General features: G+C 41.1%; 1 protein-coding gene across 3 annotated transcripts in view; it reads right to left on the bottom strand.

The window, feature by feature from the left end:
• pikfyve (phosphoinositide kinase, FYVE finger containing) overlaps positions 1 to 15,151 on the bottom strand; it is a 105,654-nt gene that overhangs the window by 66,194 nt on the left and 24,309 nt on the right. For all 3 annotated transcript variants that reach the window (XM_059967046.1, XM_059967047.1, XM_059967048.1), the window contains exons 6-7: positions 14,107 to 14,314; positions 5,138 to 5,227 (exon numbers count right to left, since the gene is read on the bottom strand). In XM_059967046.1, the coding sequence (XP_059823029.1) occupies positions 5,138 to 5,227; positions 14,107 to 14,314 (298 nt within the window). The remainder of the gene's footprint in view (positions 1 to 5,137; positions 5,228 to 14,106; positions 14,315 to 15,151) is intronic.

Below are 15,151 nucleotides of genomic sequence, written 5' to 3'. Positions count from 1 at the left end.
GAGTGACACAGTGAGTATAGGGAATTAGTGAAGAGGCTGAAGAGCAGGACCTCCAAGGTAGCAATCTCTGGATTACTCCCTGGTGCCACATGCCAGTCAGGGAAGAAGTACAATGATAGTACAGATGGATGAGTGGCTAAGGGTCTGGTGCAGGGAGCAGAGTTTCAAGTTCTTGAATCATTGGAACACCCTCTGGGGCAGGGATGACCTGAACAAGAGAGACGGGTTGCATACAAACTGAAGGGAAACTGATATCCTGGCTGGGAGATATATATCCTGAGGAGGTTTAGAATAGTTTGGGAAGGGGTGAGGAACCAGAGCACCACATCAGAAGGTGGAGGAATGGAATGGAAAATAGATGTCAGGGTCAATAAAAACAGGCAGGAAGGAAGTAAAATATACAATGCGATGGATATTTAAAGTGTGTGTGTTTTAATGCTAGGAGTAGATGGGTAAAAAGGTGATGAACCTAGAGCATAGATCAATACATGGAACTATGATGTTGTGGCAATTACAGAGAATTGAGAGGGACAGGAATGGATACTTAATATTCCAGGGTTGATTGTTTTAGAATATTTACAGAGAGGGGTAAAAGAGGGGCGAGGGGAGTTGCACTACTAATCAGAGAGTATCACAGCCATACTCAGAAGGGACATAGGGAGGGCTGTTCACTGCTTCTGTATGGGTAGAACTCACAAAAAGGAAGGGTTCAGTCCTTCTGATGGAATTGTACTAGAGAGCCCCCAAAAATCACCTGGACATTAGGACATTAACGAACAGATACGTAGGCAGATTAAGGAAAGACACAAAAACAACAGAGTTGTTGTCATGTGAGACTTCAACTTCCCCAATATAAACAGGGACATTCTTTGTTCAAGAGGTTGAGATGAGATGGAATTTGCTAGGTGCATCCAGGAGGGTTTCCTGAATCAATAGGTGGATTGTCAAACAAGAGGGGTTGTACAAGACCTGGTGGTGGGTAATGAGCCTGGAAAGGTGACCGACCATTCAGTGGGTAGTTAGGGAACAATGACCATGACTCCTTCAAGTTTTAATATAGCTATAGATAATGATTGTATGAAATTGCAGGAGAGAATTAAATTGAACCAGGGCAAATTATGAGAGCATTAGGCAGGAATTAGGGAGAGTTAATTGGGAACAGATGTTTTTGGGCAAATCCACCTCTGACATGTGGAGGGTGTTTAAGGACCAAATGCGCTAAGTATATGACAGACATTTTCCAGTCAGAAGGAAAGACAAGGATGGCAAGGTAAGAATACCTTGGATGTTGAAGAGGTGATGAATTTAGTCAAGAAGAAAAACGAAAAGTATATAAAACTAAGGAGGCTGGAATCAAACAGAGCCCTTAAGAATTATAAAGAAGCCAGAAAAGAATTCAAGAAGAATTAGTAAAGCCAGGAGGGGCCATGAAAAGTCTTAGCAAGTAGGATAAGAAAGAATCCCAAGGCATTTAATACATACATCAAGAGAAAGAAGATAACTAGGGAGAGAGGAGGACTACTCAAGAATAAAGGGGGGAATGTTTGCTTCTATGTATAGGATGTTGGTGAGGTCCTTAGAGTATTTTCTGTCAATACTTAGCAAGGAAAAGGATGTGGAGGATAGGGAGATCAGTGTCGGGCATATTAACATGCTAGGGCATTTCAAGGTAAAGCAGGTAGTGTTGGGTTTCTTAAAGAGTATTAACACTACTGAGAGAGGCAAGATGAGATTGCTGGGGACTTAACCTATATTGTTGCATCTTCTCTAGCCACAGACAGGGTCAGCTGGTGAGGAGCCGATGTTGATGAGCAGAGTGATCTTGGTGTCCAAATTCATTACTCTGTGGCTACACTGGTTGATAAGAGTGCTTAAGGAAGCATATGGCATGCTTGCCTTTATTAGTTGAGGCACTGAGTACAAAGGTCAGGAATTTATTTTGCAGCTTTATAAAACTCTAATTAGACCACACCCAGAATATTGCATACAGTCACAGTACACAATGGGTGTAATGGGTAGCCACATTACACAAAGGATGTCGAGACTTTGGAAAGGGTGCAGAAGATGTTTACCAGGATGCTTTCTAGACTAGAGGGCATGTGCAAAAATGAACAAACTTGAGCTGTTTTCTCTGGAGTTGTAGAAGGCAACTGAGATCTGACAGGGATTTATTGGATTATGAGAGGCACAGAGAGAGTACACAGACAGTACTTCTTTTCCCCAAGGTTGAACCGAGAGCATGCATTTAAGGTGAAAGGGTGTAAGTTCAAAGGAGATGCAAGAGGCAAGTTTTTTTGGTGTCTTTTTAAAAAAAACAGAGTAGTGGGTTCCCAGAATGCACTGCCTGGGGTGATGGTAGGGGTGGTAGAAGCAAAAATATTCGGGATTTTTAGCAGATGTTTAGATAGGCATATGAATCTGAGGGAAATGGAAGGTCAAAGTCATGGAGATACAGAGCAGTACAGCACAGAAACAGAGCCTACTTACTCAATACTTTGATCTATGTGCCAAAAGCTCTCTTTACACCCCTTTCTACTTTCAAGGAAATATGAATCTGTGTTCCCAGACCGCTCTGTCCTACCAGACTTCTCAGAGTCTTACTGCTCAATGTAGAGTCCTCCCAACATGTACCACCTCACACTTGTCTGCACTAAATTCTATCCACTATTCTTCAGCCCATTTATCCAGCTGGTTCAGATCCCATTGTAAGCTTTAATAGCCTCTTTCGCTGTCCACTACACCTCCAATGTTGGTGTCATCTGCAACTTTGTTAACCCAGTTTACTACATTATCATGCAGACTGTTGATGTAGATGACAAACAACAATAGACCTAGCACCGATCCTTGTGGCACAGTACTTATCACAGGCTTCCAGTCAGAGACAGAACCATTTATCACCATTCTGTATGTTCTCCTGTGAAACAACATCTGACCCATTTTACTTCCTCCTCCCGAATGCCCAGCGGCTGAACCTTCTTGACTAACCTCCTTTGCAAGACCTTGACAAAGGCTTTCCTAAAGTCAACATAGACAACATTCACTGTCTTGCTATCATCAACTTCGGAAGGCTGAGGGGAGGCCAAGCAAGTGATAGATAGGACATATAGAAAGGTAGTTATTCCCAAGCTGCAGGACACAAGAAACTGGGTGACAGGGAGGGAAGGGAAAGGGGTTAAACAGCAAGTGCAGAGACCCCCCTACAACCATCCCCTTCAACAACACGCAAACCACGTTGGATGCTGTTTTGGGGGGGGGGGGTTGGGTGTACATGTAGGAAGAATGATGAAGATCTACAAAGTGACTTCAGGGCGTTAGGTACTAAGTTAAGAGTAGGACCTCTAGGGTTGTGATCTCAGGATTGCTACCTGTGCCACATGCTTGTGAGGCCAGAACTAGGAAGATTATACAGTTTAACACATGGCTAAAGAGTTTGTGTAGGAGGGAGGACATCATATTTTCAGATCATTACACTCTCTTCCAGGGAAGGTAGGACCTGTACAGAAGAGACAGTTTGTACCTGAACTGGAAGGGAATTAATAAGCAGGAATGTTTGCTAGTGTGGGTGGGGGGGGGGGGGGGGTGGTTGTTTTAAATTAGAGTTGCAGGGGGATGTTATAGTAGGTGATTTTAACTTTCCACATATTGACTGGGACTCACATACTGTCGAAGGACTAGAATGGGTAGAGTTTGTCAAATGTGTTCAGGAAAGTTTTCTTAATCAGTACATAGAAATCCCAACAAGAGAGAGTGCGACATTTGATCTGCTATTAGGGAATGAGACAGGGCAGGTGACAAAAGTTTGTGTAGGGGAACACTTTGTATCTAGTAAACACAGCATTCATTTCCAAAGTAAATAAACAAAAGATAGATCTGGTCCACGGGTTGAGATTCTAAATTGGATTAGGGCCAACTTTAATGGTATCAGAAAGGAGCTGGCAAGTGCTCCCTGGAAAATGTGTACTTGGAAAGTGGGAGGCTTCAAAAGTGAAATTTTGAGAACATAAAGCTTGTATGTACCTGTAAGAATAACAGGCAAGGATAAGAGCTTTAGGGAACTTTGTTTTTTTGAGAGATATTTTGAGAAGCCCTGGTTAAGAAAAAAGGTGCATAGCAGGCAGAGGCAGGTTGAACAAATGAGGTGCTTGTGGAGTATAAAAAATGCATGAGAACACTTAAAGCAACTAGAAGGACCAAAGGAAGGCATGAGGTTGTCTTAGCAGACAAGATGAAGGAGAATCCCAAGGGATTCTGCAGATATGTTAAGAGCAAAAGCATTGTAAAGGACAAAATTAATCCCCTAGAAGATCAGAATAGTAATCCATGCCTGGAGCCAAAAGAGATGGGGGAGATCTTAAATGCATTTTTTCATCTGTATTTATTCAAGAGATGGACACAGGATCTACAGAGGTCAGACAAAATGTCATCAGCTTCGTGGTCTCTGTAGAGATTAGAGGAAGGAGGTGTTTGCTGGCCTGAGGCAAATTAAGGTGGATAAATCCTCGGGACCTGACAAGATGTTTCCTCGGACCCTGCGGGAGGCAAGTGTAGAAACTGCTGGGACCCTAACAGCGATATTTAAATCATCCTTAGCAATAGGTGAGGTACCAGAGGATTGGAAGAGAGCCAAATTTTGTTCCCATATTTAAGAAAGAATAAAAAATAAAGCAGGAAATTATAGGCTGGTGAGTCTGACATCAGTAGTGGGAAAGTTATTGGAAGGTATTCTTAAGGACCAGATATGAGTATTTGGATAGACATGGACTGATTAAGGATAGTCAGCAAGGCTTTGTGTGTTGTGGGTCATGTCTAACCAATCTTATAGAGTTCTTCAAAGAAGTTGCCAGGAAAGTTGACGAAGGCAAGACAGTGGACGGTGTCTACATGGACATGATTATTTTACATGCAAACTATTAGAAAAAGGGTCTTGAAATCTGAAATAAAAATGGATAATGCTGAGCAGGTGATGAAGGGTCATTGACCTGAAATCTTAATTTTGCTTCCCTCCCTACGGATGCTGCCCATTCTGAGTATTTCCAACATTTTACATCCTTTTCATTAATTTTTAAATTGCAATCATTTACACAGAAAAAATAATTACAAATATAAAGAACAAAATTCTGAATCTTCTCTCATGTACCTTTTACGTGCAGGTGACATTCCTACGTCTTCTTGTACAGCTGTGAGACGTGATGTCAAGGCATTATTCTGCGAGTCCTGATGACCCAGGCTAATTTTAAAAAATACATATAATCAATTGGATGTGCCTATTAGAAATATATTAATATTGAGCACATGAATCATATATATTTAAAATTGCAAATCAAAAGCAACAGTGTTCAGATATCATTCAATAAATTTGCTTAATTTTGCCTGTCTTTATACAAAATTCTGAGTTAACAGGTAAGCTTTTTTGATCACTAATGCATTACCAGCAACAGCTGTAATTGAAGAAAGACTCGAGAATCTTTGTTGTAATTATTATTCACTTCCAACCCAATGATGGCCACTAAATAATTATGTTAGAAAAGGTATATAGCTCTTGCAAATGTTCTAAGACATTAAAAAAACAACCTTTCAATCCTCAAAATCGACGAACTCCAGACAGCAGACTTAGGTTGCGAGTGTAGTTCCCCCTTAAGAAAAATGAAGCAAGGAGGAGTGCTGGGCTCAGATACAAATGAACAGCAGAGGCATTATACCCCCCACTACCAACAATCCTGCTGACAAATGTACAGTCTCTGGAGAATAAAGCTGAAGACCTCAGAGCAGAACTACAGTACCAGAGGGACACCAGGGACTGTTGTGTACTTGTCTTCATAGAAATATGGCCAACCCCTGCCATTTTGGACCCAGCACTGCAGCCCAATAGCTTCATCATAAAGATAGGTCAGTTGAGTCACTTAAAAGGTAGAGAGAGTGCGTGCTTCATGATTAACTCATTGTGCTGCACAGACATGATGGTTCTGTCTCAGTCCTGCTCAACCGACCTAGAACATCCAGCGGTCAAGTATTGCATATTTTATCAGTTGAGGGAGTTTTCCACCATCATCCTAGTAACATTCCACCTCAGGCCAATGTCAGGCAGCAATGGAGGAGCAAAGTACCGTCATCAGCAGTCACATAACAGAGCACCTGATGTCTTCCCTATCATTGCAGGAAATTTGAACCAGGCCAGTTTGAAGACATCACTGAACAACTGCAACCAACATATCACCTATGTTGTGAGGATCCAATACACTTGACAACTGTTATACCATCAACAAAAATGCTTACCGTGCCACCCCACAGCCACTCTTTGGAAAGGCTGATCACCCGGCTGTACTACTCCTGGCATATAACCAGAGACTAAAGGTCACAGTACCAGTAGTGTGGAGCAAGAACGTATGGTCAAGAGAGGGGGAGGAGCACTTACAAGACTGCTTTGAGTCAGTGGACTGGACCATATTCAGGGATTCGCCCACCAATCTGCATCAATAAGCCACAGTTGTTACGGACTTCAATCAAGACCTGTATGGATAAAAGTCTGGTTTCAAGAGCATACCAGACGTACACAAACCAAAACATACCCAACCAAGAGATTTGTAGTCTGCTGAGGGCTACATCTGTGGCATTCAAGACCAGTGATCCAGAACTATACAAGTAGTGCAGGTATGACCAACAGAAGGCTATTTTATGCGTGCTTTGATACAGAGAATAAAACTACACCTGTGCAATTCCCTGCAGCATCTGGTGATCTGTCTTGAAGGCCAACATCAAAACACCTTTCATGAAGGTGACCTTCACGAGGATTCAGGCCCCGATGGCGTATCTGGCAGGTACTGAAAACCTGTGCCAACCAACTGGCAAGTTGTTCAAGGACATCTTCAATCTCTCACTGCTGGAGTCGGAGGTTCCCACGTGCTTCAAAAGGATAACAATCATACCAATGCCAAGAAGGGCAAGTTGCCTCAACAACTATCACCCAGTTGCACTCACATCTGCGAGAAGTGCTTTGAGAGATTAGTCACGGCCAAAATCAACTCTTACCTAAGCAAAGGCCTGGATTCACTGCAATTTGCCTTTAGTCACAACAGGTCTACAACAGATGCAATCTCAGTGGCTCTCCACTTGACCTTGGGTCCCCTGGACAATAGCAGTACCTACATTAGGCTGCTGTTTATTGCTTACAGCTCTGCATTCAACAGCATCATGCCTTCAATAAAAATCAACAGGCTCCAAAATCTGGACCTCTATAGTTCCCTCTGCAACTGGATCCTTGACTTCTATGGGAGATCAGTCAGTGCTGATTGGAAATAACATCTCCTCCTCGCTGACAATTAACATGGGCCCATCTCAAGGTAACATGTTTAGCCCACTGCTCTACACCCACGACTGTGCTTGCCATGCACAGCTTAAACACCATCTACAAATTTGCCGGCCAAATGTCAGATGGTGACGAGGTGGTGTACAGAAGTGAGGCAGATCAGCTGATTGCATCAAGAGTGGCGTTACAACAACAACCTTGCACTCAACGTCAGTAAGACAAGGAACTGAGTGTGGACTTTAGGAAGAATTCTAGGGTGTGCACACACCAGTCCTCATCATATGATCAGCAGTAGGAAGGGTGAGCAGTTTCAAGCTCCAGGGTGCCAACATCTCTGAAGAACTACCGTAGGCCCAACATACTGACACAATGACAAAGGTGGCTGTATTTCATCAGGAATTTGAGGAGACTTGAACAAAGTCTTTCACAAATTTCTACAAATTTACCATGGAGAGCATTCTAAATGATTGCATCACCATATAATATGGAGGAGCCACTGCACAAGATCAGAAAAAACTGCAGAAAGTTGCAAACTCTATCAACTCCATCCTGGGGACTGGCCTCCCCTGCATCAAGAACATCTTCAAAAGGTGATGCTTCAAAACAATAAAAAAGGGGGCACCTGTCAGCATGAGACATGCCCTCTTCTCACTCTTGCCATCAAGGATGTACAAGAACCTGAAGACACACATTCAACATTTTAGGAACAGCTTGCTCTCCTCCATCAGATCTCTGAATGCACAATAAATCCAAGTACTATTTTTTCCCCCTTTTTATGCCTTCTTCTGAACTTATTTGATTTAATCTTTTAATATAATTGTATTTTATAATTTTCTTTTACTTAGTATAAGAATGTACTGCTGTCACAAAGCAACATATTTCACAACATATACCAGTGATATTAAACCCGATTCTGATCCTGCATAGTTTATGAATGTCCCAATTATTAGTTGATAGCATTCATGACATTTGGCCTCCTTGAAAGGATATAGAGAGATTGGCCCACAGTAATTAGGAATATTTGCATAAATTATGGTATTTTGCTTTTACATACCATCACACTTTTAAGCCCCAAAACCTTTAAAATCTTCACGCTTAACTGTTGTGTATTTAATATATCAGTAATAGTTTAGTAATATTATAAATATATTGTTTGAATAAGCATTCTTGATTGCTTAAATAATTCATTATAGGTTATATGCAAAAATATGACAATTGCTTATGACATGATGCTACCTTGACATATGTACACACCTCGTGAAAGTAAAAATGATCGCATCTCAGTTATCTTGTTTTCCTTTGACTTAGTTTAATGTTTTGAAGTTACAAAACATAACACAAACCACATTCACAAAATGCTGGTAGAACGCTGCAGGCCAGGCAGCATCTATAAGGAGAAGCACTGTCGACGTTTCAGGCCGAGACCCTTTGTCAGGACTAACTGAAAGGAAAGATAGTAAGAGATTTGAAAGTAGGAGGGGGAGGGGAAAATGCAAAATGATAGGAAAAGACTGGAGGAGGTGGGGTGAAGCTGCGAGCCAGAAATCTGATTGGCAAAAGGGATACAGAGCCGGAGAAGGGAAAGGATCATGGGACAAGAGGCCAGAGGGAGATGGAGAACAGGCAAACAACTAAATATATCAGGGATGGGGTAAGAAGGGGGGGGGGGGCAATAACAGAAGTTAGAGAAGTCAATGTTCATGCCATCAGGTTGGAGGCTACCCAGTTGGTATATAAGGTGTTCCTCCTCCAACCTGAGTGTGGCTTCCTCCTATAGATGCTGCCTGGCCTGCTGTGTACCACCACCAGCATTTTGTGTGTGTTGCTTTAATTTCCAGCATCTGCAGATTTCCTTGTGTTGACATTAACTACATTACTGGACATCAGATACTATTATGGCCTTAAATAAAAACTTCATGTAAGAGGCATAGGCATGCATGAAAAAGCTGCGAACTAACCAAAAAGAAGCTGTGAGAATTTTATCCAGAATACTAATTTACTAGACAGTTCAAAGATCACATTGTTGCAATGCATACAAAAATAATCACTGATTTTTATAATCAGTAAAGGATACACAAATAATGCTGCTTGCAGATGTCGAATGGCACGAGGGCAGGCCAGGCAGCCATGAACCAATTCAGCTGGAAACAATGTGTGCAAACAAGTTAAGCATGGACTTTGTCACATCATTTTAAGCATTTTGTTTTGGGTAAATCTAACTCTGCTTTGAGATAGAGATTTAGTCCAGGAGATTTAAGGCAGTGACTCTAAAGTTGGTCAGAAAACAAAAAAAAAATGCTATTCCTTCTCTGCAAAACTGCACCAATCTTGCATGTAAGAAAGCAAATTCTAGTTTTCTGATAGTCAGAATATAAATAGACTAAAAATGCAAAACTTAAACTCAGGGTCACTTCCAGAGATGTGCTCAGTGGTGGGGAGGGCTTTACCCATGATGGACTGGGCCATATCCACTACTTCTTGTAGGATTTTCCACTCAAGGGTATTGGTGATTCCTTACCAGGCTGTGATGCAGCCAGTCAGCATATTATCCAACACACATCTATAGAAGTTTGTCGAAGTTTTAGATATCATGCTGAATCCATGCAAACTCCTACTGTAAGTAAAGGTGCTCCCATACTTTCTACATAATTGCACTAATGTGCCAGGCCCAGGACAGATCCTCTGAAATTAAAACACCGAGGAATTTACAGTTGTTGACCCTCTTTGATTTGGCCTATAACAGTAGTTTCATCAACAAACTTGGACATGGCATTGGAGCTCTGCTTGGTCACACAATCAAAAGAGAGTAGAGCAGGGGGCTAAGCATACAGTCTTGTGGTGCACCTGTACTGATGAAGATCATGGAGGAAATGTTGTTATCAATCTGACCCAACTGAGCTCTGCAATTGAGTAAATAGAGGATCCAGTTACACAATGAGGTATTGATTAGTTTTGAGGGGTCGATGGTATTGAATGCCAAGCTGTAGTCAGTAAACTACATCCTGATATATGCACCTTTGCTGTTCAGCTGTTCCAGGGTTGAGTGAAGAGCCAATGAAATTGTATCTGCTGTGGACCTACTGCTCCAGTAGGCAAATTAGAGCAGATCAGAATCGTTTCTCAGGCAGGAGTTGCTGTATTTCATCACTAACCTCTCAAATCACTTCATCACCATGGATGCAAGTATTACTGTATGAAAGTCATTGAGACAACTTACCTTGTTCTTTTTGGGCATAAGTATAATTGAAGCCTTCTTGTAGCAAGCGGTTACCTCAGATTGCCAAAGTGAGAGACTAAAGATCTCAGTGAACATCCAGCCAGTTGATTAGCACAGATCTTTAGCAATAAGCCAATTACCCTATCTGGACTGGATGCTTTTCCTGGTTCACCTCCCTGAAGGCTATATTGAAACCAATGCAGCACTTTAACAGATCTAACCAGCATTATCAGCATTAGTTCCTATCCCAATTTGCAATTTGGAAGGTGTAATATCACAATTTTCTTATGGTACTGTTCGGATACTTGAAAGCAAGTTGTTTGATAATAATACAGTGAGTATCAACTTTGTAACTTGCTCACTTCATAGCCTACCCTATATTGCCTTAATTTAATTAGGTCATGTATGGTATTCAATCAAAATGTAAATTTTTTTGTTACAGGGGAAATGCAAGAAATGGAAAAGAAGTAAGTTTGCACTTTAAAAATAGCGTTGTCCCCTAGTTTGAGAAAGAACCTGGACTAAACAAAAAATACTTGATTAAAGGAATATCTTAAATCACTTCTTCAACACGAGAGCAAAAAACAGCAGCAGGGATTAAAATAGACAAGGAGTTATTAAGAGAAAGACTCAGCAGGACCATTACACATTCATCAGATCCATAAATGCTACTGAAAATAAAAGCTTTTCAACTAATACTGAGAATACTAAAATGTAGAATGATTTAACAAATAATCACTTGTTTCACAGATCAATGGTTATCAAAAATAGTGAACAGCTCTTTTCCAATAATTTTCATATGAAATCTGCATTTAACTATAGACTGGATTGTATAACAAAAAATGCTCAAGGTGGCTCGTTCACATCTATCTCCATAATAATGTTTACGGGTTCAGATCCCATCCTCAAGTTAAACACAAAAATCTATTCACATCCAGTTCAACATTGGATTCTTCATGGTTGGAAGTGCCATCGTGCTGCTGAGCCTTTAAACTGAGACCCTGGTGACTTTACTCGTGACAAAAAGAATCTTATGCTCTTTTGTAAAAGAAAAGGCAAGTTATCTGTCAATCAGCTAAATAATCAAGTTTAATAATGCCGTTATCATTTGATATTCACAGTACAACCAGATGCTGCATTTCTCTAATCATAAGAATACCTCCAGTTCATTAGCTCTTAGGTAATTTGTGACCTCAAGAGATTTTGAAGAGCACTCACTAAGTCCAAGATTGACTTTCATTCAGAGGCATTTAATTGTACAGCTCAGAATCAGACACAGGTTTAATATCACTGCATATGTTGTAACATTTGTTTTGCAGCAACAGTACATTGCAATACCTAATAATAAAACAATATAAGTTATAAGTATTTCTTTTTTAAAATTAAATAAGTAGTGCAAAAAGAGAGCAAAAAAAGAAAAAAAAGCGAGGTAGTGTGAATAGGCTTATTGTCCATTCAGAAATCTGATGGCAGAGGGGAAGAAGTTGTTCCCAAAATGTTGAGTGCGCGTCTTCCACCTCCTTGATAGTAGCAATGTGAAGAGGGTGTGTCCTGGGTAATGGCAGTCCTTAATGATGGATGCCACCTTTCTAAAGGGAGGCAAGTGCCCTTGATGGAGCCGGCTGAGTTTGCGCTTTTCTGCAGTTTGTTCCAACCATGTGAAGTGGCCCCTCTATATCAGATGGTGATGCAACCAGTTAGAATACTCTCCACAAAACATCTGTAGAAATTTCCAAGAGTTTAGTGACATACTAAATTTCCTTCAACTCCTAACCAGATATAGCTGATGTTGTGCCTTCTATATAATTGCATCAATATGTTGGGCCCAGGATCAATCTTCAAAGACGTTGATACTCAGGAACTGGAAACTGCTCACCCTTTCCACTGCTGATCCCTTGATGAGGACTGGTTTGTGTTCCCTCAATTTCCCTTTCCAGAACTCCACAATCAATTCCTTTGTTTTAATGGCATTGAATGCAAGGCTGTTGTGGCAACACCACTCTACCAGCTGATCTATCTCACTCCTGTATGCTTTCTCGTCACCACCATCACTACCTATGGTTTTTTTATTATGTTGAGATTTTACATGTACAGCCTGCAATGATGTTTATTTTTCATCATAATTCTTTATCTATTACGAAACACAGCATTTGTAATGAATTCTCAATAATTCACGTAGACTTCAGCAGCAGCTATTCTTAAATTGCATGCACCAATGTCCAAAAGCATTGCAAAATATAAATATTTTTGAGATCTACTGCTAACTTTAACGATCAATGTCAAGTAGAATGGAACAGTTTTTATTCTTACTGATTTATTCCTACATGTAAATAACAAACCCCTGAAACATTACATGGTCACATTAGAGGATCCGCTCTAGGATCATCACCAAAAAGGCATGGCAACACCTCTACTTTCTTGGAAGATTACATATATTCAGCATGTCATCAAAAACTATGACAAATTTCTACAGCTGCACAGTGAAGAGTATCCTAACTGGCATGGAAACGCCAATGCCCAAGAACAGAAGACTACAGGAAGTGATGGATATAGCCCAGTTCATCACAGGCGAAGCCCTCCCCACCATAGAGTACATTTACAAGGCCATCGGGCAGGAAATACAGATGCCTTATGTCCCATACCACTAGGTTCACAGTAGCACGGTAAACCTACAGCACAATACAGGCCCTTTGGCCCACAATGCTGTGTCGAACATGTACTTACTTTAGAAATCACCCAGGGTTACCCATAGCCCTCTATTTTTCTAAGCTCCACGTACCTATCCAGGAGTCTCTTAAAAGACCCTATTGTATCTGCCTCTGTCACCGTCACTAACAACCCATTCCATGTACTCACCACTCTCTGCGTAAAACACTTGCCCATGACATCTCCTCTATACCTACTTCCAAGCACCTTAAAACTGTGCCCTCTCGTGTTAGTCATTTCAGCCTTGGGAAAAAAGCCTCTGACTAGCCACACGAACAATGCCTCTCCTCATTTTATACACCTCCATCAGGTCACCTCTCATCTTTCGTTGCTCCAAGGAGAAAAGGCCAAGCTCACACAGCCTACACTCATAAGGCATGCTCCCCAATCCAGACAACATCCTTGTAAATCTCCTCTGCACCCTTTCTATAGCTTCCACAGGAACAGTTATTATGCTGCAACCATCAGGCTTCTGAACCTGCATGAATAACTTCATTCATCACGACTCTGATCTGATTCTACAACCTACAGACACACTTCCAAGGACTCTTTACAACTACGTGTTCACAGCACTATTTTTCTTTGCAGTTCTCAAAGTAGCATATGGTAACATAAACATACTCTGATAATGAATTTACTTTAAGTTTTTAAGAGGGGCAGCTGAGGGAATCATAAGAACCTTTCTATTTTTAAAAATATGATCATTAAAAGTTTACCATTTTATTGACAACTTGTTGTGGATCAACAGATTAATTAAAATGCAGATGAAACAAATATGTCAGATTAACGTAATAGGGGTGAATCTTTCACAAAACTCTCTTGACTCAAACATATAATACAATACATATTTAAAAACTGTTCCCAAAAATATGTTTCATACCTCTGCCATGCAAGGTCCTCTTCCAAAAAGTTATTTTTATTGACTTTCCGTCCAGTTACAGGAGTTCTAGGCTCATTGGGATCCAACATGGACACAGAATATGCTGAGTCGGTTAAAACATTGAGATCTTCACCAATGGAGCTGCTGTCTGTGGAATGTGCATAGTTCAGAGCTATTTTCCTGCAATACGTGCATGCCCGAAGATCACCTGAAGAGAAATTGCAAATCAGCTTATCAAAGAACAGAAATCTACAGCACATTACAGGCCCTTTTGCCCACAATGTTGTGGCAACCACGTAACCCACTCCAGAAACTGCCTAGAATTACTCTACTGCATCGCCCTCTATTTTTCTAAGCTCCATGTGCCTATCTAAGAGTCTCTTAAAAGACCCTATTGCATCCGCCTCTACCACCATCACCAGCAGTGCATTCCACGCAGCCACCACTCTCTGTGTGAAAAACTTACCTCTGACATCCCCCTTGTACCTACTTCCAAGCACCTTAAAACTATGCCCCCTCAGTCCTGGGAAGAAGCCTCTGGTTATCCACACAATCAATTCCTCACATCATATTATACACCTCTAACAGGTCACCTCTCATCCTTTGTCTCCCCAAGGAGAAAACACCAAGTTCACTCAACCTATTCTCAAAAGGTGTGCTCCCCAATCCAGGCAACATCCTTATAAATCTCCTCTGCACTCTCACTTATAGTATTCACATCCTTCCTGTAGTGAGGTGACCAGAATTAAACACAATACTCCAAGTGGGGTCTAACTAAGGTCTTATATAGTGCAACATTACCTCATGGCTCTTGACCTCAATCCCACGGTTGATGGTGGCCATCACACCACACGTCTTCTTAACAACACTGTCAACCTGCACAGCACCTTTGAGTGCCCCATGACGGACTCCAAGATCTCGCTGATCCTCCACACTGCCAACATTCTTACCATTAATATTATATTATGTCTTCAAATTTGACCTACCAAAATGAATGAACTCCACTTACCACTTCTCAGCCCTATTCTGCATCCTATCGATGTCA

Source organism: Hypanus sabinus, chromosome 4, assembly GCF_030144855.1.
Source record: "Hypanus sabinus isolate sHypSab1 chromosome 4, sHypSab1.hap1, whole genome shotgun sequence".
NCBI lineage: Eukaryota > Metazoa > Chordata > Chondrichthyes > Myliobatiformes > Dasyatidae > Hypanus > Hypanus sabinus.
The sequence above is the reverse complement of the archived record's forward strand: the minus strand, read 5'-3'. Positions and strand labels throughout refer to the sequence as shown.